This window comes from Macrobrachium nipponense, chromosome 1 (assembly GCF_015104395.2).
Source record: "Macrobrachium nipponense isolate FS-2020 chromosome 1, ASM1510439v2, whole genome shotgun sequence".
Classification (NCBI taxonomy): Eukaryota; Metazoa; Arthropoda; class Malacostraca; order Decapoda; family Palaemonidae; genus Macrobrachium; species Macrobrachium nipponense.
The window spans coordinates 201836701-201862348 of record NC_087200.1 but is presented as its reverse complement, the minus strand read 5'-3'; the positions used below and the strand labels follow the sequence as shown (position 1 = coordinate 201862348).

Genomic DNA, 25648 nt, shown 5'->3' with positions numbered 1-25648 from the left:
TACAGCTGAGGAGGAACATTCTGATCATGAGGTATGTACAGTGAGTGTCTGTCTCTCTTATTTTATTTATGCTTTATGATTTTAGCATTGGATTATCATACTGTGTTTGACATATCTCCTTTGGGTGTTTTATGCTTATCCATAATTCTAACAATGATACTTTAATTTTTTTTATCTAATTTTAACTTGTGTATATATATATATATATACATATATATATATATATATATATATATATATATATATATATATATATATATATATATATATATATATATATATATATATATTATATATTATATATTATATATATTGTTGCTTGTGCTGTTTTATGAATTTTCGCAAACACTTTTAGTAACAAAATAAGTTATTCCAAATCTGTATTCTACATTGTGGCTATATTTCAAAAAACTTATGTAAAGAATAACCAATATATCATTGTAAATATAGTTTATCATCATCATCATTTTTTGTACTCTCTCTCTCTCTCTCTCTCTCTCAAGAACAGATATTAACTATGTGAACAGACAGGATGTGTGTCGTGATAAATTCGTAAAATAGTGCGTGAAAGGAATATGTGAGCAATATCTAGTAATGATTTTCCAGTATGAACAATGATAACGAGGTTTATGATGCCGATATGCATATAGTACTCGTTTCATGGTGAGGACGAAAGAAAAAGCTACGTAACATAACGGTTCATTTATCATTATTATTATTATTATCATCATCATCATATCTGTATTTTCCTGTGACTAAAAATGTTAAGTTTAACAAAAAATGCACTACATTGATAGCTAAGCAAAGAGGTAATTAACACAATTATTAATCATTTATCAATCTATACTGCCATGGCACTGCCCCTTCTCCATTAAAATACTGCATATATTGTTCACGGACATTCCTGCCATCAGCCATGTCATTCTGGCTCACCCTCTGTAGCCCTGGTAATTCATAAGTTGTCGCCAGCTTCCAGGAATAATGTGTCCTACTGACAAATCCTCAACATCTAAACATCCTTCAGGCATGTAGTGGCTCACATGGTCTCTCCTGAGGAAGTTATGCAGAGATGTGCATGCTAAAACTATGGTATCAATTTTTGATGGAGGTAGTTGAACAGGTGACAAACACGCGAAATCTGTTTGCCAAAATGCCAAATGCATTTTCTATAGTACATCTTGCCCTGGAGAGACAATATGAGAAAATAAGTTCCCTTCTAGTCTGATTAGTATGTGGAAAGGGTTGGTTTTCATAATTGTGTCGGCGCTATCAGAAATATGCTTCGTCTGCCACAAAAACAACGTAGATTATGGTAGTGTCATCTCACTTCCGGTAACCATTCGATCCCCTGGCAGACCAGCAGTTTGACTTGCAATACGAGTTATTGAGAGTACAGTTGTCCCACACGCCTCCGTCTGATACTCTACCATTTGTGCCTATGTATAACATATATAATTCACATTTCTGCATCACATATGGCAAGGAGTACAATGCTGTAGCTTCCTTTGTAATTAAAGAAGTACGAACCACTATCAGGTGGAGGCCTTATCAACACATGTTCCCAGTCAATAGCCCCCACACAGTTTGGGAAATCCCATCTTGTTTGAAAACCATGTGCCACATGCATCCCTTCCTCTGGGGTTGTAGGTGTCTGTAAATGAAATGTAGAAGCAGTATGTCAGTGAACTTTAGATTAAGCAAAATATAATGACTCAATTCCATGACCTTTACCTGCATACTTTCATTACCAAGCAGTCAATCTTTCTCTCCCTCTTCTTTTTCTATTTTGTTTATCTTTTTTTCTCTTCACCCCCCCCCCTCTCTCTCTCTCTCTCTCTCTCTCTCTCTCTCTCTCTCGCTCCTTCAAAAGAAAAAAATTCCTATATATATAATATAATATATATATATATAATATATATATATATATATATATATATATATATATATATATATAATATATATATATATATATATATATATATATATATATATATATATATATTATATATATATATATATATATATATATATATATATATAAATATATATATATATATATATATATATATAATATATATATATATATATATAGATATATATATATATATATATATATATATTGCACTACACATGTCTATTCTCAATATTACAGGTTTTCAACGATCCAGTACTGATGGGAGTTGGTGAAACATCTCTTGCAGCAACAACACCTGTAATGACACCGCCTGCAGTGTCTACTGCATGTCTTACGGACAATTCAGCCAGAATGACCTCTACTACAGTGAATACTGCCAATCGATCAGGCAAAAGGATGCGTGACGATGCAGACGATGTTATGCGGGAAGCCCTCCACCAGCTGAGGGAATTGTCGTCAACACAGGACACTGCTGATGAGTTGTACTGCTTTTGCAACCGTAGTTGCAAATGATCTTCGACAATTGAAAGGGGAAACCAAAATTATGCAGAAAAACTAATTTATGATGTTCTTTTTCTTGCTAAACTTTGTCGTCTTTCGTCAACATCAATGGTTAAAGAGTAGTTTTTCACATTTATATTACTGTTTATTGTTGATATAAATTACCATTACTTGTTTTTTTGGGAAGGGTTCATAGGATACAAAAATTTGGCATTATTCATAATTAGATAGAAAATATAAGATTACTTGGTGTGAAAGTGATGTTATCATTAATCTTTAAAAACAAACTCTCACCTTCAAATAACCATCTTTGAGAACTGCATATATGGCTTCACATCTCTCCGGTATAATTAGAGACAAACTCTGCTTTGATATCCTTGTGGTATATTGCAGCGATGTATATGAGTAGCCAGATGCTAAAAAATCTGAGCGTTGCTTCCAGACGAGCTTCTGCACTTATACTCTGCCTCAAATTGGTATCCTGCTTTCTTATGTACGGTTCCACTTTTGCAAGTAGTGTATAGTAACCTATTTACATCCATTCTCATGTACTTGATAAATTCATGCTCAGGGTCCATGTTGGAGTTCACGTAATATAGTCACATGACTTCCCAACTCTCCTCTTCTACGCAACCACTCTCTACACCAACTCTCTCTTCTGCCACTCTATTTTTTTTTCCTTTTTTCTTAAACACTGCAAGTATTACTTTACACAGTGCTATTTTTTTCTTTTCCACTGTGCTAGGCATGGTGAGACCACCCTTGTTATTGCCTACTGAACAACCTAAACTTCCTGACCAAACTCACCTATCCTGCGTTGTGGAGAAGACTACAGCAGCGTTGCTATATTTCTCACCGAGTATTCCTCATAAGTTTGAAGAAAACGTGAGAGGTATACCTGACCTAAATTAGCTGATCTCTCAAATTCAGGAAGCATTACATGAAGAGTGAAATAATAAAACAATTTTATAGCCTTTTTTTTTTATTTATTTACATAATTTACTGTATTAGCTATACAGACATTTTATTTACATATCCAATACCATTTAAAGAAGTCATCATTACTCTTCATTAATTGTCCTACTCCTCCACCACCTCTTCCTCATTTATATCATCACCATGATTTCAAGCATTCAATCATAGATTTAGTCGGCGTAACCTGGTGCAACCTCCAGCCTTTTTTACTGCTCAGATACCATGATGATTGTGTGTAGAGAGAGAGAGAGAGAGAGAGAGAGAGAGAGAGAGAGAGAGAGAGAGAGAGAGAGAAACAAGCAAATGAATGAATGCTATGCATGTAAAGTTCTTTACTCATGTTATTCTATAAACCTGTTCGTACAGTTTTGTTCCCCATTACAGAGACATGTATCCATAAACGAAAAGAATATGTACATATCACATTCACAGTACGGTACCTACATCAAAAACATGTGCATATATGTTTCCAAATAAAAAGGTATATAAATTTTTCCATAAAACCGAGTTGGGTAGGCTGTCTACCATTTTTTTATTTTATTTTATTTATTTAGTTTTTGCTAGTAGCTCTAATACGAAAAAATGCATAAAACGTAATGAATGTTAAGAACGGAACACAATTTCTCTATAAACATCTTTTATGTGTTTTAATTATTCATTATTCAATATCCACTAAGTTAATACGAAATTTATCTCCAGTAACAAGTGCTTTCAGGAATGAAGAACATACAAACATCAAAGTACACTCAGTGAAATCTTAAATATAGAATGCTTACATATGTATGCATGTGTATGTATGAATGTAAGTATATATAATGTACTGTAGATAAGTTTGTGTGCTATACCAATATATATGAAATAAAACTCTGTAGAAATGCCTTGATACAGCTATAAGCGTTGAGGAAATATTTCCTCATATTCTCCAGTTTGAGGGGAATTAGGTACTCATATCCTCGTCTGATTGTCCCTAACTCAAATCTTCATCGTTAGCAGACGAATTTCCTCACTTTAGTAACACTGCTACAGACGGACCTTGCCTGGTAAGGGCAGAGACCGTCGGGCTCTGCCTAACAGTATGAGCCTGAAAGGATACGATCATCTGGTAACATTGCTTCAGAAGCGAGAGAAATACAAACATAGGCAGTGGGGCTCTGCTCGACAGTGTGGACAGGGCCATAAGGCTACCCTCACTAAGCAATTACCCCACCTCCTTTTTCAACTGCTGTCTGAAGAACCACAGTATAAGGTCTGTAACATATAAAATTCCCATTCTTCTTAATGAAGTAAGATAAGATTAATAATAATACCTAAAAACAATAAAAGGATGCATACATATGTATTAAGTTTTCTTTGAGTAATTGATAATTCAAGGGTACTAAACTCAAAGTTTACATTTACTGATGCACAGCCTGTGGCCAAAAGTTTTCTCACTGGCCCCCACCCCATGAATATGCACAATGAAAATAGTACCTTGCTCTAGGCTTCGGATGGTATGTAGCATGACTAAGCTTTGACTAACCATCTCAACTGTCCTCTCAGGTATGACTGGCATTCAATGCAGTTTTTAGTTTAGCACAATGGCAAACATGAAAATCTTTCAGTATCAGAAATGCAAAATATAACAAAGATTATAGAATATGGAAGGAACAACATATTAATATTTGGGGGTAGTGTTAAGCATCTGTTGAAAATTAAATCAGTCGTTATGAATAAAGAACAACTGCACATTTCAACCTTCCTCTAATCGTTTCTGACAGTTGGCCAGACAAGCATCAAGCTGTCTCTCTTTCCGTAAGTGGAAAATATTTGCCTGTTCTGATATACAGGCAGTCCCCGGCTTACGATGGCTTCGGCTTACAATGATCCGAGGTTACGATGGGTTTTCTAAAATATTCATTAAAAAATCCGGGCTGGGTTAAAACGCTTTTTCCGACTTTACGACGCTTACGCTTACGACGTTCCACTTCCAAGTTCACGACGTTTTTCAAAAACGCATACTGTTTTTATATTATAATTGTTAATTATGTAACAGGTACATTTTATACTTAAGTGGTTGCATACTGTCCTTTTCAAGCTCCCTCATCCTAGCCTGTCATATGTAAAAAGCACGCTGAAATTAGGTATGGAATTAGTTTTTTTTTGCTGTAGTACTGAACATAGCTTTCTGAAATACCTTGTGCTAGAGACTTCAAATTTGTTTCAAAATGAAGATAAATGACTGAATATTACTAGACTGTAAGATTCTATTCATCATGATTTATATGCTAATATTTTGAAAATGAGAAAAGCTCCAACCTTCAATTATTTTTGGTTGCATTATGATATTGCGCACATTTTCATATATAAAACTTTATGTAACGGCTAATTTAAAATGGTGCAAACATTACGACAATCGCACGAAAAAATTTCCGATTTTTTCAGAAGAGTTACCGCGCGGACGTAAGGAATTTTTTTTTTTTTTTATAAATTCACCATAAATCAAAATATTGTGCTAGAGACTTCTAATTTGTTGCAAAATGAAGGTAATTGATTGAATATTACTAGAATATAGGAGTTTTAGCTTACAATTGTGTTTTTCAACCATTTTGGTAGAGTCAAAGTTGATCGAAGGTTGAAATTTTGGCACTTATCGTTATTTATATGAAAATATTTCAAAACTGATAAAAGCTACAACAATGGGTTGTTTTTAGTTGTATTGTGCATGAAATTGCGCACATTTCCATATATAAAACTTTATGTAAAGGCTAATTTAAAATGGTGCAAACATTACAACAATCGCACGAAAAAATTTATGATTTTTTCGGAGAATTACAGCGTGGATGTAAGGAAAAAGTTTTTTCATAAATTCACCATAAATCAAAATATTGTGCTAGAGACTTCCAATTTGTTGCAAAATGAAGGTAAATGATTGAATATTACTAGAATATAAGAGTTTTAGCTTACAATTGCATTTTTCGACCATTTCAGTAGAGTCAAAGTTGACCGAAGGTTGAAATTTTGGCACATCGTTATTTATAGAAAATATTTCAAAACTGATAAAAGCTACCAATCATGAGTATTTTTTTTTTGTATTTTACATGAAACTGTGCATATTACTGCATATAACAGCTAATTTAAAATGGTGCAAAAATTATGTCAAAGTGACGAAATAATTTCTGAGATGTGTCACTGATACTTTTTAGTGCTATAAGAAAGAAATTCGTGCTTGCGCGCCTGCGTAACAATTGTAAACAAAACAACGCCTTGATCCGTGAGCTCCCAGCATCCCCCAAGGCGCGTGATTCAAAAGTTTTTGCCTGGTAGGCCTATAAGTATTTTTTCGCGAATTTTTAAAAAAACTTTTTTTATCGACGTACCATACGTCAATTCGGCACCCGTCAGACAATTTATGTTGACGTTTAATACATCCAATCGGCGTTAAAGGGTTAAATACAAATTTAGAAATTTTGTACCTTGAATGAGACAGAAAGTGTCAATATTCCTCAACATTTAGGATATAACTAAAGAAAAATCTTGAAATCTTTGAATAAGAAACCAGAAATGAAAATTAAAAGAAAAATTCATCTCTCAAGGCTGTTTCTTACCTTCAATGCAGCAGGAACAATTTGTCCCACTGCATTCTTCAGAGAACACGGTACCACTGCATAAGTGGCTGCTCTGCACACTGAAGCAGTAACCATTATTGCCGGTGCAGGCGCTGCTTGATGAACAGACTGTGAATACATCAAGGATTTTATTCAGTTGGGCTTTACTGGTCACTTCATGCTAATTTCCCCAAGACAGTCATCCTTGAATATGATTGGATTTTAGTTGTTAATGAAAATGCTGAATGAAAAGCCATTGCTGCTGCTCTGTGGCAAATACATTCAGGAACCCAAAATGAAACTCTTAACAACAGAGTAATTTAGCTAAAATACAAAGTAATATAAACTGATAAATGAGGAAAAATTTGCCATAAGCAGTTTATGGGAAAAAATGAAGGTATATTTATTACAAAAGACAACATATAGCTCACAATTCTAAATTTAGCTGACCTTTCCAACACATAAGGGACATCTCAGAACATATCATGACCAAATTTGTGAATGCCATTGCTGAAAATAATAGTATATTACTAGTTTACAGTCAGGTTACTACATGAACCTGTGTTTGTTTTGTTGCAATTCTTTCCAATTTCATTTTTTATACAAATGCCCAGTCTTTGTATTTGCTCTGCTTTTGACCGTGTTAATCCCAGAAGACTAGTTTTCAAACTCATACAAATGGAAGTTGTGGCACTATCTCCTGGTACTGCTGAATTGTTAACTACGTAATAGATCACAAAGCTTAGTTGTTGGCAGGCACAAGAGCTACTATGTACTACTACAATGTAACTTCTGTGGCTCTTAAAGCAGTCATCTTGGTTCACTTTTGTTTTTTAATACTGGGTACTCATGATGTGAAGTCTGGCCCAGAATACATACTGGTTACATAGGTGGATTGATGTTACTTTTTGTATGATCTCACCTTTCTAAGTAAGCTTGTGGTTTGCAAGTTTTAATCTTAAGGAATGTAACTGAACCATTACAAAATCAAAAAGTGCGATTTGTTTTAGGGTCTTATCCACCCAGTATCTCATTGTCAATGAATACTGATTAAATGAGTCATTTAAAAGTCTAAGTTCCATTCTGTACTGCAAATTCACTTTTGAGAAATATTCTGGTCTATGTCATGTTCAAACCACAGAAGAATTGGAAATTGGCAAATCAAAAAAAGTCATGAGAGTTTTAGAGATTGTGTGTAGGCTCAGGAAATACTATTTCCTCAGCATACTGTGTTCTGGATATTCTTCCCTAGTTAATGAAAATACTACAGCATAAAACTTGAGCTCTTAAAAATTCCAGTCCTGTACCATTAAACTGCCATCTGAAGTTTCTGAATAAGAAAGCGAGCTCCATGAAATTTTTTATTCTGACTTTAAAATTAAATTCTGTTACTACCTTTCTGCTCCTTTTAATATTTTTCATAGATCTGGACATCCTTTGCATGGCAATAAATGCAGTTACTTTAAACAGCCTAGCCTTTGCTATTGTAAGATTCAGTATCATACAGTTTCTCTAGAATAACCTTCCTAATCATGAAGTCATGAAGTAAACACATTGAAATTTCAGTGTCTGTCTAATTGCAAATACTTTTTTTTATATTTTTTATAGCAGGCTCATGTGATTCTAATTTCAAAATTTTTAAGGGTTTTATGTTTTATTGTTGTACTTCTGTTGCCTTAGTTTCTTTTTCCTTACTGGAATACATTAAACTATTGGAGCCCAAGGGCTTGTGGCACTGTGCTTTTCGACTTGAGTTGTAGCTAAGTTGTTAATAACAATAATTAATAATAATGGTAATAATCATAATAATAGTAAGTTTAGAACATTAAACTGTCTTAATTAATTAAAGATAAAATAATTACAGAAAGATGAAATGGTAGAAGTTTATGCAGATTTATACACAAACACTTGACTGAGAGTGCAAGACTCTGCCCGTGTCAAAAAACGCAATTCGATACATTTTCGTCTCCCTTTCAAGGTTCGCATTGATGTGACCCTTTCAGGGAGTTTCGAGCGACTTACCTCCTGGACTGCGACAGGCACAGTCATCTCCGAGGCATTCAGTGGAATCAACTACCTTATTACAGCTACTCCAGTCTGTAGGTTTTATGCAAGATCCGCTACTGTTCACAGAGAGAAGTATCTGGAAAGATGAAAGGCAGTGATATCACATATATATCATGGATAAAGCTCGCAAGTAGTCACTACATTCTTTCAGTCTCCTTACAAGTACTATTTGATAGCACCATAAAAGTGCTGGAAATTCAGAACATGTTTTATATGTTAAACATCACAGTGGATAACAAGTGTCTCTTGAGAATTAAAATAAGCATTATTCAGAAGGGCCATTTCACTTTCCATTACCTATATATGTACAACAAAAAAATAGCCTTATTCTAACATGGCATCTTCCAAGAAAAATTTCACGTAACAAGGGTGTATCAGTACTCTCTGAAATGTCAAGACAATGCACGGTGAAACAATGATTTCAGATGCAAGCTATTGTAAAATGAGAAAAGGCTAAAAAAAAAAAAAGGGGGGGGGGGGAGAAATGGTATTACCAAATTTAAAGATAACAGAACCCAGGGTTATGTTTAAGGGAAGTGACGTACCATTAATAGCCAAAAGTTGAAACATGCAGCCCATCCTCCCCACATCCTTGTTCATAGGAGATGGTACCTGTGGCAACCATGTAGCTACTTGTACCATTGTAGCAATAGCCTTGATTAGCTGTACACTGGGCATTAGGGGTACAATCTGAGAGTTTTGAGGGAGGATAAACTTTTCTTTACGTACGTTAATCATCATTTCATGTTATTCATATCTGTACACTTAAGCCCTCATCCCTGAAGGAATTATCACTTTACATATAATCCAGACATGCAAAAATTTTGTTCGGTTGTAACGTGAGAGGTTCTGTGTATTGACTTTATTGTTTTGATTTCAGTTTAAAAAATGACAATAAAAGTTAACTCAATATAAATACCAAAGACCAAGTTAAAAGACATAAGAAGCTACGAGCTTTCAGAAATATAATGCATAATACTGTTCCAGAAGTTTAAACCTACAATTATATTATCTACTATGCTACAAATCTCTTTTGCATGTGCTTTTTCAATACATAAATTACATTAAACAACTTTTAGTTATTGTAGCAAATATGTGACTCTATGCCTTATAAACATTGAGCAAAAAAAATATCCAGTTCTTCTACTGTTCTTTATGTGACTCACCCTGCAACAAGTGCAATTGTTTCCAAGGCAACCTGTGGGTTCAGCTAAGCCATGCAAGTTTTCCCAGTCATCATCTTTCACACATCTCCCACTGTCTCCTCCACATTCAGGTAATTCAACACAGTTATCAGGATCTGGAATGATAAACATCCGTGATATTAATAATACACAAAGGAGTATAACTAAATTAATAATACATTACGTGAAAGAATTTTTCACAAAACCTTCTGAAAGCAGTGAAGAACATCCATGCATATTATCAATTTTGTTTTGTCTCAAGAAAGTCATTCACATTAATCTTACAATATATTTAAGTATGAATGAGATGATTTATATTTTGAAAGAAAACAAGGTCTTATGCTTATTCTTATGCTACTCAATAAATGCTCCCTTGCACCTGTGGTGGATAAAATAAACAAACCTGAATCTTATCAAAAAAGTTACTCCTTACGAAAACTTTGTGAAAATGTACGTACTATAAACCGAGACCCAAAGGGAAAATGGCTCTTTGTAAGATTGCTGGTGCTGAGACAAATAAAGAAGTGAAGAATGATTGCAGATGCAAAGCAAAGCCACTTACCCATGAAACAACAAGCACAATTTGGTCCATCACACCCTTCGTCATAAGTGATACCATTGCATACATGGCTGCTATTCGTACTGAAGCTGTAACCATTATTGTCTGAACGATGGTTTTTGGTGAACTTCCTGAAACGGCTTTAAGGAATGTTACATTTACTTTAATGTGCTCATCAGTTTGTGTAACTTTTCCTACTAAGAGGGGCGTCACTTCATTTTTCCTTGGGGGGGGACAAAGGTTTATTTGAAGCTGCCCCCCTCCTCCGGGGCAAAGCAGGGGGGAGAGTGTTGCTAGCAAAGCGAATCTAACCAGCTGAGGGACCGCTACAAGGCCCCCGAGAAATTTTTTTTGTTTTTTTTTTTTAGAATATCAGCAAAATAGGAACAATTTGAAGCTACTTGTAAAGGAACTTTGAAGAATTTTTATTCCTTAAAAAATGCTGTACATCAAATTTTGAGATAATAAATCAAGAAGAAAAGCTAGTGGAAATTTCTAAACAAATCAAGTTATAAACTATAGTATTGGTCCTAGAATAACTGCAATTTAACATTGAATATAGCTCACTGCCTAGACAAGGTCATTCAGGAAAACAAGAAAAGTTGATGTGAACAGGAAGATCTTAAGCTTCAGAAAAAATGAATGTGTAAAGGTAAACTGGGTTACGTAATTTTTAACATGGTTGCATCTAAGGAAATTTCAAAATAAACATTTACTTCATGCATTTCAGATATTATCTACTGCATTAGTGGATACCTGCTTGATCATAATTTTGCAAATTAATTAACCAGTATGTCTTAGATAAGATTTTTAACAAGCTCCTTTTCTAAGGCCTTGAGAAGCAAGTCATTCACGCACTCATTTTTCGTGGTAGTTCATAGATACATTTTCACTAAGCTAAGCACTGAAGACAGTCGTTCATTGCAGCTGGTAGTTACTGAAGGGTGATGAGAATTTTAACAATTTCAAGAATTCTGAGTAGGCACATTCTAACGGTTTGAGTTCATCACACAATTCAAACAAATTCTTACGCTTTTCATTCTTAGTTAGAAAGTGACTCTTTACTACAGAAATTTGGTCATTTAGAAGGATTTCATCTATGTGTATATCTTTATAAAACTGTACTATGGTAGACAGTTTCTTATCATAAAAAGTCATTAGAATTACACTGAAGTGCATCCATCACTGCTATCAGTGGCATATTATGAGTGGATCTATCATTCATCTCAGAGAGAAATCTATCTAATATGTCAAAATGGATTCTTTTGAATGATACCTCAGGAATGAGACCTGTACTGTCCTCACTCATCCTACAGTTTGAACTAGCTAAAAAGTCTTTTAACTTTGATGAGATCTTTTGGATCCTCTTGGGTCGGCCTACTTGATAGGAGTCTTCAAGTTGTATCAATCTCATGTGCAGCAGAACAATCTTAGCCTTGTCAGAGATATTAGAGAAACCTTCATCTGTTCTCAAGACCTGTCAGGTCATTAATTCATTTGTGAACAAAGTGATTAGATGTCTCAGCTCTTAAAGAAAACTGCCTTGTCTTATTATTTTTAACAGGTAACGATTATATGTAATGAATTATTTATATTGTTCCAAATGTTAAAAATAACTAATCTAAATTCATCCCTCTCTACACTTCAACTTTATTTATATTTTTTTCGACGCTTTGTTCCGTGACCTTATAATAATTGGTATGTATATAAATAAACATACATATAGATATTTTTGTATCGCTGATTTCGAGGCTTGCCAAGAAAGCTTAGGGGGCTGAGTGCCCCTCACTGCCCCCACCCAACCCATGCACCTGCATACTACACATTCTAATTTGGCACAGTGAGAACACAACTCCCAGTGGATGTTTACACAATCACTCAGTCCAGGATTCTGATGTCTTTTAAATCTGTTGTTTAAATCAATGCTAGAAAAAACTTTGTGTTGCGCACTCCAGGAGGCCTGTGATGTTAAAAAACAATGAAAGAGTACCTAAAAAACCTGCATAAAGATAAATAATGAAAATATACATATATAATATTGATTATATTTTATAGGCAATATAGAAAGGCGAGGCTTGATATTTCAATGAATTTGGCTATTTTGTATTCTATCCTCACAGCAAAAACTACTGGCTGAAGTTTATCTTTTGGACGGCTGTTATGTAATTGTAGTTTTAAATCTTCTATTTTAAGCCTTTCTATACTTTAAGAGATATGTTTGTGATCTAGGTACTGCATTTTCTCTTCATTGTTGTAAAGAGTTTGTAACTGTTTGCATTGTTGAGTTCATCAATTGTGTTTACATTAGAAAAAACAGAATGGTAAACATTTTAAACTTGAAATTCATAGATATTTTGTGGCCTTAAAGTTCTGTGCACAATGTAGATTCTAATTGTGATACAAGTAAGAGATACCTTTTACAACAAAGTTCTCTCCTTATATCCGAGTAATACCGTTGAACCTACATTAAACATCTATGATACTGGCCAGATAGACAGGTAAACGTACCAGAACTGAGGATCATCTCTATAAAGAAAACTTTATCATGCAGTACAGGACATTCATTGATTGTACCCTTCCTTTGGGGGTTTGCATTTACATGATCTTCCTTTGGAAGCTTACCTGTTGGATGGCAACAGGCACAGTCATCTCAATTACACCAACACAGCTACTCCAGTTTGCAGGTTTCATGCAAGATCCACCACTGTTCTCACAATCAGGTAATAGAAACACAGGGAAGTAAGTATCTAAAAAGGTCAACAGCAGTTTAAGCACTACTCATACACAGAAGTAAGTGCTAAACATTTCAAGTACAGTGGCGATTCTACCCCTCAAAAAGTAGAGGGGCAACTCTGGGGCAAAGATGATTGTTGGGTGGGCATCATAGGAAAGGTGACTGTAAAAATAATTACAATTTTGGAAACATTTTGAAACTCATGGAAGAATGAATTTGACTAAAGGTAAAGGTTCTATAAAAATTTTGTTTAATTCTAAGCAAAACAACTGTAAAGCATCCATCTGATATTTTACCTGACTTACATGATATGAAAATTTAACATTCAAAACTATATACAGTTCCAAACAATACGCAAACATTGAAGAATGGATAGTATGTATAAATATAATACACATTTGAACCACATTAAGAAAGGTAGTAACTAAATGAAATGAACAGATATACATGGGGCATGTCACGACAATATATTCTGAAAAGGTTTAGTTTGACATTCAAAACCATAGTATATGATCCCAACCAATATGCAAATTATTAAAGAATGTCAAGTTTGTGTAATACACATTTACACAACTTAAAGAAAGGTGTTAACTAATGAAATGAACAGACAGATATGGACCATGTCATGACCATTCTGAAAATGCTGGTTTCACATTAAAAACTATATGCAATTATTAAAGAATGGCAAGTTTCTATAATGCACATTTGAACAAAGTAAGGAAAGGTATTAATTAATGAAATGAACAGACAGATATGAGGCTTATCATGAAAATTCTCAAAATGTTGTTTCGACATTCAAAACCATATACAATTCATAACAATATGCAATTATTAAAGAATGGTAAGTTTTTATAATACACATTTGAACACAAAGCAGATATGGACCATGTCGGGACAATTCTCAAAATGTTTAGTGCAGTTTGATTCTACGATTACCATTGTCAGCTGTCAAACTCATCTACAAAACTATCTAAGTCAATACTCTCAAGCCTGTTTACTTTCAATTGATAATAATGCAGTGTTACTTAGTCTCACTAGTCATTGAATTTCTAAGAAATGTTTTTACTATTTTCATTTTGGAAAAACTTCTTTCACAAGAAGCTCGAGCTCCAGTATCATCTGCAGAAGTCTCCTTCTGCAGATAATACATTCCAGACTTAATAAAGCATTTTCACAGGAGGTAGCCCGACACCACCAGCGAGTATCACCGAGATGTTGAAGTTCTCGAATTTGTTCTTCAGGAAACATTTCACACTGTATAGAAAGGAACTTCTGCATTACTAACAAAGATATAGACTTCTTCAAGAAGACTGAAAAATTCAGATGCTTGTGGTACATTCTTTGCAACACTTGTCAAAACCAAATTGAGGTTATGACCATAACAATGAACATAATAAGCAAAAGGTGCTTTCTCTTTTATACGTTTCTGAACGCCACTAATTCCTCCACTCATGGCTGATGCTCCATCAAATCCCAAGCCAACATCCAATGAAGACATGGGAGTGAAGGAAATAAAACATTCCTGAATACAGTGTGAGATTTCATCATAAAACCATACTACTAGTGCTAATTGCTCAGTTTTGCTCACATCCTTGGCTTCAACGGCTTGAACAGAAAAGTAATGGCAGGAATTTATGTATTCAGCTATTTCTTCCCTCACAATTGATGCAAATGTATCAATCATCTCATTTTGTGTTGCAGAACTGGTGAACTTCTCATTTTTTGGACCAATTTTGACGTGTTCAGCTATAACAGGATCATGTTTGGCAATGAATCTAAGAAGTTTACGGATATTTCCTGGATTTTGTTCATCATCATGTTCCCTGTTGTGTTATTTTTTGTGTTACTGTCAGGAGTATAATAATCTCACCAAGAGTTTTTATGCAATGACGATTTTCACGGACTTTCTTCTAATAGCCCTCACTTACACTCTGTTTAATGGATGTTTTATCAGTTTTATTGTGTTGGTAGCCAATCCTTGCAGTATAGGAGGATTTGTGGATATATGAGCTCAGGTGCTTTGCATTGGCCCCATCTTTTCCTTGTGCCTTTTTCCATCGTCTAAACCCACTCTTCACAAATGCATCGTCTGCATTGCCATAAGAAGGTGATGCAAAGTGCCTACAAGCAAAACAGAACATTGCATCACGTTCTTGAGACTATTCAGCCCGAATTTTGTGACTAGTTAGTGGCTATTGTTTATTCAATAATGATTAATTTTACATATAATATTTCATTAAAAAAGTGGGGGGGGCAAACCAGGGGCATGAGCAAAATCTGGGAGGGCAACTGCCCCCCATGACCCCCACCCTAGAATCGCCACTATTCAAGTACTGTGTACAAGTGAAATAAGGTCACTTAAAATGACTCCTCAGGAATACACTGCAGAATCGACTTGTATATAGAATACATTGAATTTTTGTGTACCAATATGGTTTGAAGAATGATAGGCTTTATGCAGAAGGCTGTGTGACATTCCAGCTTAACCTTTTGTAGAAAAACAAAGTAATTATACTAACTTCAGACATCAAAAGAACCTAAGTGTACTGGGATGTTCAAGGATGAACCATAAGTAGTAACAGTTTTTATTGCCAACGATAGGTTCCAACCTGAAATATATATTCCATGTAATAAAAAATAATACAGTACAACCAGCTATACAAATTTTGAATTTTCCCTAATTTTCCTGATTTAATTATAAAAAAAAATATTTGTCCTTAATACAACCCTTCTAGTAATGTACATGAACAATCCATATTGATATGTATATTTCTAACAATAACTATGTTTATAGCAATGTAAATAAATACCACTGTAAATTATGGTACTGTAGTCACTAAAGCACTCGGCATCAAATTAAATGTACTCATATCATAAAACATTACTGTATATATACATAGAATCCAATTACCAATAAGGGCAATTCCAATTGAAATATCATATAACATCCATAATACACTGTATTGCACTCACTTCAATGGCCTCACTATCACAGGCCTTGAACCCCAGTAGGAGATTGCCAAACACAAATATCCCATCACCTGCCGGCCTTATATGTCACCGACTTCATTCTTGGGTCTACATCCACAAGAATAACACCTGCCACCACCACTCAACACAATACGCAGTACCAGAGTGGTTAGCAAATTTTACGGCACTTCGCCCGCTAACCGTGCGACACCGAGATATGGGTAGAACAAAAGATATTCCACATGCACAATAAGTTACAACTCGCTCCAACCCACATCAACATTTTTTAAACAAATATATCCTTATAGTATTGTAAAGTTTATCATGTTGATGATACACTCCCCCACCATTAGTGACAAATTACCGATACCCTATCCAATAGGGTAAACTAAGTATGATTACATTGTTCTTCTATTGGTAATAACACCACCAACCTGTGTACTGATCTACACATAATCTTATCCACTTCACCATCATATCCCTTCCCATGCTTTATAATCTTATACCTTAAATCAACATCACGGACAATGCCATCTTGTCCTGGATCAGCTCTAATCACCTGTGCTAGTTTCCATGCCCCCTCACAACATTACTATCTTGCACAAGTACCACATCTCCAACTCTTACATTCCTCCTTGTTGTATGCCATTTCTGCCTGATTAACAATGATGGAAAATAGTCTCGTTGCCACTTTTCCCAGAAGGATTCTATTATACTTTGTATAAACTTTAATCTCGTTTTGTGATTCCACTAATATCGTACATCCCGCTTGGACAAAAGCAAGTGGACTGACCAAGCAACAGATCATTGGGACAGAGGTAGCCAACTCTAAACTAAATCCAGGTTTTGTTCCAATTGGTCTTTCATCATCAGTTATTAGCAATACCAAACAAAGCAGTTTGTAACTCTCAAAATTCAACCACAGAATCTCCCACACTAATACAAAGACACCTTTTGACAGGTTTGATCAGTGCTTCACTTGCCCCATTATACCAAGGTGCGTCACTAGGCATATTAAAGATCCAAGTTACCCCTTCCTTTTCTCCAATGGTTTCTATTTTCTTGCTTGCTGATATCAACTGAGTTCCCTTATCTGAATATATAACTTTAGGAGCTCATCTAATAGCAACAAACCTTTGAAATGTGGTCAGAAAATCATCAGTACTGTATCCTTCAGCCAAATCCAAGTGAACAGCTCTAGTAAGTAAACAGTTAAATATAACACCAAAGGCTTTACCATGAGTTCTCTTTTTAACCGTGTCTCTTATTAAGGGTCCAAACAAATCTATGGCTGTGTAGTTAACTTCCTACATGTCACACATTGATTTTTTATTGCTTTTATTATTTTTCTGGCCCCTGGAACCCAGAATTTTCTTTGTAATTTTGCCAAAGTAGTCTCTATGCCTGCATGGTCAACCCCATGTACATATGATATATACAATCTAGTAACTGGATGATTTGCTGGTAGCAACATATAGTCTTCTCTATTCCAATTTTCCTTCAGCCACTTAGAAATTCTTGTCCTACTACTATGACTCCATTCTTAATTGAAGGTCCTAATCTTCTGAACCTCACTTTCCAATCAGTCATGTCCCTTTGCATCTCTCTAACCCACATTAGTTCTGCTTTAATAATTCCTTGAACTGTTGGTTCCCTCAGCATGCCCTTAAAGGATCTGCATTTGAAAACATTCATTACCCTGCATGTAACTCTTAGTAGTTTGTAATAATCACTAAATCTATTAACATCAATCATGTGTATAACATGGTTCTGACTTACTTTAGCAACAGCCATGACAACACCTACTCTATCAGTTAGTTCATTTTCACAATTTTGTTTGATAGGCCATTTTGAAATTGGTGATGTTAGGAATTTTGGTCCATTTTGCCAGGCAGAATTTTCACCATTTTTTTCTGGACTACACGGTTTAGAGGTCATATCTGCAACATTTTGAACTGAATCAACCCACCACCATTCCCTTGAATCAGTTTTTATTTGTATCTCTGCAATGCGTACAGCAACAAATGTGTTGAATCCATGGGACTCCTTTTGAATTTGTGATATTACAATTGTTGAGTCAACTATGTGATAGACTGACTCAAACTCCCATGAAAACTCCTTTACTATGAGTTCTCTCATCCTAGCAGCTATGAGAGCACCACATAATTCCAGACGAGGAATAGACATTTGTTTCACTGGTGCAATCTTATTTTTCGCCATTATCAGACTTGATTTAAACTTATTATCACTGATTTGCCACCTCACATATGCACAAGCCCCATATGCTTGCGTACTACCATCAGAAAATATTACTAGGTTCGGCTTACCAAAAGCATTAGATGGCTTCAAGGTCTTCTAAAATGTTAATGACTCCAGTCCATACAATTCTTTGAAAAACGCTTTCTATTCATTCATCATGTAATCATCAAGTGGATCATCCCACTTGATTCCACCACCGTTCGAGTTACTTTTGGAAATCATGGATCTCATCAAGATCTTAGCTTTGAGTAATACTGGTATAACCAACCCTAATGGATCATACAACGATGCAATTTGACTCAATATCTTTCTGTGTGTTTATATTTACGGAAATTTATAATCAAATTCACCTATATCTAAATTTACACCAATCCTAACCTTTCTTATTTTTGGTGTAAAGTGAGTCTTACAGCAAAGGAAAAAATAGTCATCTACAGGATTCCATTTTTAACCTAAGATTTTCTCACTATCAGATTCTATTATTCTTATATTGCAGTTTTCATAATGCCCCCGCTGACTATCCAGTGCTTTATTCTGAAACTTCCCTTCCTGAGACAATACCCTTCAGTATCCTGTATTAATTGGATTGCGTTCTCAATGGCACCAGTAGAATACAGTATATCATCTACTTATGTATTATTAAGAATCATATCTTGCACATCCGGGGATTCCTTACCGAATTGTTCTACTATATGTCTCAAAGCTACCATAGCTATAGTACCACTGGGCCTATCTCCAAATGTTACTGTGGTAAGAACATACTGATCAGGTGGCCTACTATCATCCAAGTCCCTCCATACAAATCTATGTGTATGTTCATCTAGTGCGCTGAGTTTTACAGTATGGTACATCTTTGCTATGTCACCCACTATATTATCTTGCCTAAATCTACACAACACTCCCAGCAAACTGTTCAAAATATCAGGCCCCTAAGCCCAAAAATCATTTAACCTCTGTCCTATAAGATGCTGAAGAATGAAGAGCAATGCGCACTGGGGTTGAACTAGATTCTGGCTTCAACACCTCATGATGATGAATATAGTGAATTGGGCCATTGTACTCTTGAATCTCCTTACTAGTTAATTTCCTAGCTACTCCCCTTCTAACCATATCTTCAATCTCTTTCTGATATTTTATTAGCATACTCATTCCAAGTTTCCTTAATCTATTCTCTGTTGTTCTTACCTGGCATTTGCTACCTTATGATTTTTATTCATATGATTTGGATCTCTTATCCAAGGATACCTTACAAACCAGCATTTCTGTTTCTCGTCATACGTTAATCCTTCCTCAATCAATTTCCTTTCCTTTCTTCTTTTTCAAACTTACATAATTGGGTCCAGGACAACCTCTCCACATACATTTGATACATTGTGGATTACACCTTGTTCCCTCATGCTTCTATGGCAAAAAAATTGTCTAACTGATCCTTTAGATTTTCTGTTGGCTCAATATTGATTTCATTCAAATTTACTGAACTTGAAAGTTTATGAATTCTCCCAAACACATGATTACTAGTATTAACTTGATTGGTCATTTCATCATGTCTACCACGTATGCTGAGCCCAAACTGATTTTCTAGCAACTGGAGACCCTTATTTGTTTCAACAACCCTTGGCAATATTTCACAATAATTAGCACAATAAGCATCATCCCCATTTGAATGGGCGATTCAGCTCTAAGTTTGATATTCCCTCAAAAAGTTCAGATACCTGGATAAGTCTACTTTCTTGATTTTGGCTGTTATTTCATTAATACCAACAGCATTCACATTCCAAACCTTACCAGATCATCAATTAGTGGTACACAATATTCGTTGCTTGTGTGATATTCACTGCATTGCCACTTTGATCATGGATAAATTAATATGCTTTCCACTAAACCCAATTTCTTAGCCATCCCATTTGTTATAAATTGAAATATCCCCTCCTGGATCCCACAGTACAATAACAGGCATGTTCTTACTATTCACCATATGATATTCAACAACACTGCAAATCCCTTTTCTGATATCGCTTGTGAATACTATTTCTAATCTATCGGAATGCAACAGTGGATGATGATTACGATTGCATGGCCATTTACCTTCAACGATTGACATCACACAATGTACCCACCTTGCAGCTACGAGCAGGATGATATCCCACCCTTAGACACCTGAAACATATTCTATTACCCTTTATAATCTCAAATCTTTCTATGCTACCACAACCATTAAATTTTATAACATTCTGTTATATCATGACCAATTGAATTGTGTAACAGGCATCCTATCCCTTACTATCTGCCTTAGGTTTAATACCTTTCACCATTTCTGTCAAGTTAACAATACAAGATTCAAATTCCTTATTTTTTATACTTGTTCTTCCCATTTTTTTCACCAATTTTATACAATTCTGATTCATTCTCAACTGTGCTGTCAACATGATGGACTGTTGCCTTATTATCACTACCACTACTCCTAACATTAGAATTCATATATTCCAAAATTTTTTTTTTTCTCTCCTTCTGTAAGAACTTCAACAACTCAGGAAACAGATTGCTAGTTACTGATACCTCATCTGCTTTAATTACCCATTCTCTCTTTGAAGTGAAGGTAAAACCTTTTCTATATGGCTGACAACGTTTGCATCTATTAAGTTCATCAGAGATTTACCTTTTTTAAATCAAGCCAACATTGCTCAACCTGATATGACAATTTGTCCAAAATTGCATATTTCCTAACTATACAAACCTGAGGTCCTTTTACAATAGGAAGGTTACTAGTGGCAGCTGGATAGGTCGTAGCTTTCGAACAAGGGGTTCGGTAGTTAACTGCTTGTCTGACAGTGCGCGCGCCGCGCGACTGGGAGGTGAAGAATCACTTTTGCTTTGGCCCAAGCAAAAACTGCAGAGTGAGGGGTGGCATGAGGTGGGGCTATGATGTAAACGGACATCAGGTTATATAGTTAGGAAAAAATGCAATTTGGACAAATTGTCATTTGTTCCGACACGGGATGCAAACCTTTCGGTCCTTTTACAATAGGAATGACTCACTTCTTGGTGGGAGGAATCTGAGTCTTTTGTGAACAGACTGGTGTTCGCCCAACCTTGGAATGCCTCCCTGGTCGTAAGAGCGAGGAGGGATCCAAGCCTCTGTCCAATTGATCAGGGTGTGCACCCCGCAGGATCAATGATTATCAAGACCTCTGGACCGAGTACTAAGAGAGAGGCAAGCGTATCTCTTCGTACCAGCAAAGCAAGAACAAGTTCCTGTTTGCAAGAGCCAACATAAAGTTATGGGTTTGTCTCTTGTTGGCATCCACTTTCATTGTAGGAGGAAGTGGTGGATATTCTGCTCCTATCCCTAATGAAAGGGATAGGATGGGGCTCTGTCATATAGCTCACCTGCATCTCATCCTCATCCAGCGTAGTGACGACCGTAACCCTCTGCCCGCCCACAGGTAGAGGAGAAGAAAAATATGGGAAGAGAAGCCAGTCACACTCTCATTCGCACACCATTCCCACAGTCGACACCAGGACTCGATGCTGTTTCAGCCTGCGAGGGTCTGGGTTAGCTACACAACGTGTTGAGCAGCCACCACGGGTTCCAAGGAAAAGGTATCCAAGGACACTGTGGGCAATATCCAAAAGTAGAAGGACGTGAAGGTAGTCTGGTTGGCCCAGACCCCTGCCTTCAGGACCTGCGCCATGGAGAAGTTCTTGCGGAACGCAAGGGAAGGACCAATGCTCCTGACTTCGTGGGCCCTCGGACGGAGCGTACGGATGGCGTCACTACCATCAGCCTCATACGCTCTCCTGATGACCTCACGCAGCCAGAAAGAAAGAGTGTTCTTGGATACTTCTTCTTGGTTACCCCGGTGCTAACGAAGAGGCGTCGACACTCAGGCCTGAGTGTCGAGTTCTCTTCAGGTAGCACCGTAGCGCCCTCACAGGACAAAGCAGCATCTCATCCGCATCATTATCGGTGAAGTCTATTAGGGTAGGGATATTGTGAAAGACTCGAACCTGTCGTCAGGGATCGACGGCTTCTGAGTCTTCGCAACGAAGTTCGGGACGAAATCGAGCGTCACAGATCCCCATCCCCTGGGTGTAGTACGTCGAAGGAAAGACCATAAAGTTCCCCTACTCTCTTCGCCAATAGCCAGGGCCAGCAAGAAGAGGGTCTTGAGGGTCAGATCCTGTCTGACGACTCTCGGAGTGGCTCGAAGGGTCTTCGAGATAAAACTCCTAAGGACGAGAGTCACGTCCCACTCAGGGGGCCCGAGTTCCCTGGGTGGGCAAGTACGTTTCAAGAACTTTCGAAGCTCCTCATGAGCAAGGAGATTTCGAACGAATTCGAAATGTCCAATCCCCTCAGTTTCAGGACTAGTGCCAGGGCGGCTCTATATCCTTTCACTGTGGGGACTGAGAGGAGCTTCTCTCGGTGAAGAAATACGAGGAAATCCGCTACCTGCTGAAGAGTGCTCTGAGAGGAGATAGAACCCCGTCTATGCACCAACCACAGAAGACGGTCCACTTCCCCTGGTACACAGCTGCAGAGGACTGACGGACGTTTCCAGCCATCTCTGTTGCTGCGCTACGAGAAAAGCCTTCTCGTTCGCAAGAGATGGTGGATACAGCCAGGTGAAGTTGTAGAGACTGGACTGCTTGGTGGTACCGTTCTACGTGTGACTGGGCGAGAAGGTTGTGCCAATGGGAATCTCTCTCGGTTCTCCTGCGAGAAGAGCCAGCAGGTCCGGATACCAAATGGCCCCAGCCACCAGGATCATCCTGAGATTCGGGGTGGTCAGCACTCGACTGATCACCTTGTGAATCAGGCTGAACGGGGGAAAGGCGTACGCGAAGAGGTATCCCACGGATGTTGAAGAGACGTCCTCTGCAGCTGCCCATGGGTCCGGCACGGCTGAAAAGAAAACCTGAAGTTTTCTGTTGTGCCGGGTGGCGAACAGATCCACAACTGGTCGCCCCCACAGGTCGAAGAGCCTTTCCGCCACTTCCTGGTGTAGGGACCATTCGGTTCCTATCACCTGATCCCGACGGCTGAGCTTGTCTGCTACTACATTCCTCTTCCCAGGAATGTAGCGTGCTGACAGCTCTATTGAGTGAGCCTCAGCCCACTCGTGCACCTGCCGTGTCAACTGGTACAACTGGAGAGACACTAGGCCCCCCTGTTTGTTGACGTAGGCCACTACCGTGTGTTGTCGCACATCAACACCACTGAGTGTCCCACCAAGCGGTCCTGGAATTCTTGGAGAGCGAGAAACGCTGCCTTGAGCTCCAGGACATTGATGTGAAGGTGCTTGTCACAATCGTCCCACACTCCTGAAGTCAGCAACTCCTCCAGGTGTGCGCCCCATCCCCCCATCCCCCCAGGGGGGGGGGGGGGTCATAGAGAGAGAGAGAGAGAGAGAGAGAGAGAGAGAGAGAGAGAGAGAGAGACCTTACTTACAGACCTTACAGTTCGTTCGGGTTGCCCCAGGTCCTCAGTGTGAGGCGCCTCTAATGTCTACCAGAGAGTTGCTAGTACATCTTCGGTATATTTGCATCTTCCAATCTTGGATGGTCTGGGATGCAGTTTAGATATTTGTCGAGCTTATTCTTGAAACACATCTACGCTCACTCCTGATATTATTCCTCAGATGAGCTGGCAACGCATTGAATAGACGCTGCATTATCGATGCTGGTGCGTAGTGGATTAATGTTCTGTGTGCTTTCCTTATTTTTCCTGGTATAGTTTTGGGCACTATTAATCTACCTCTGCTTGCTCTTTCTGATATTTTAGTTCCATGATATTTTCTGTTATTCCTTCTATCTGTTTCCATGCCTGAATTATCATGTAGCGTTCTCTCTCCTTTCTAGACTATATAATTTTAAGGATTGTAGTCTTTCCCAGTAGTCTAGGTGCCTTAACTTCTTCTATTCTAGCTGTAAAGGACCTTTGTACACTCTCTATTTGTGCAATATCCTTTGATAGTGTGGGTACCATATCATATTGCAATATTCAAGTGGACTACGAACATATGTTTTATAAAGCATAATCATGTGTCAGCTTTTCTTGTTTTTGAAGTGCCGTAACAACATTCCCATTTTTGCTTTACATTTTGCCAACAGAATGGCTATTTGATCATTGCATAACATGTTCCTATTCATCATCACACCAAGGTCTTTAACTGCTTCCTTATTGTGATTGTCTCATTCATTAGGTCCCCTATATGCATATAGCTTCCTTCTCTGTCTCCATAATTTATTGATTCAAATTTATCAGAGTTAAATACCATCCTATTTACCTCTGCCCAATCATATACTTTGTTAAGGTCTCTTTGTAGAGCGTTCCTATCTTCATCACAAGTAATTTCTCTACTTATTCTTGTGTCATCAGCGAAACTACTCACTACCAAATCCTTAACATTACTGTCTATGTCTTCAATCATAATAACAAACAATATTGCAGCTAGCACCGTACCTTGTGGCACACCGGATATTACCTTGGTTTCATCCGATTTCTCATCGTTTGCAATACTATCTGTTTTCTGTTGTGGAAAAATTCTTTTTAAACATCTTCTCCTACTTTATCTACGATATTGTGTTTTCTAATTTTCTTTGCTAATATATTATGGTCTACTTTGTCAAAAGCTTTTGCAAAGTCTAGATAGACCACATCTGTTTCATTTCCGCTTTCATATTTTTGAATATGTTCTCACGGTGGACTAACAGTTGGGTTTGTGTACTTTTCCGGGTACGGAAAACCGTGTTGTCCTATATTAAACAAATTATTTTTTATTAAATGTTTCATAATATTTTTCTCATTACCCTTTCATACACTTTCTCATAATATGTGATGTTAGACACAGGCCTATAATTACTTGCCTCTAGTCTTGATCCACTTTTGAAAGTAGG

The 25648-nt window shown here is 36.9% G+C and overlaps 2 protein-coding genes across 16 annotated transcripts in view; one reads left to right on the top strand and one right to left on the bottom strand.

The window, feature by feature from the left end:
• Positions 1 to 25648, top strand: part of LOC135220022 (uncharacterized) — an 875986-nt gene that overhangs the window by 810675 nt on the left and 39663 nt on the right. The gene's annotated exons all lie outside the window — the stretch shown is intronic.
• LOC135220269 (uncharacterized) lies at positions 1457 to 9119 on the bottom strand. The gene is made up of 3 exons (XM_064257532.1): positions 8998 to 9119; positions 6976 to 7104; positions 1457 to 1651 (listed from the first exon to the last, which is right to left on the bottom strand). Exons 1-3 carry the CDS (start codon positions 9022 to 9024, stop codon positions 1457 to 1459), a joined length of 351 nt encoding a protein of 116 aa, XP_064113602.1. The 5' UTR covers positions 9025 to 9119.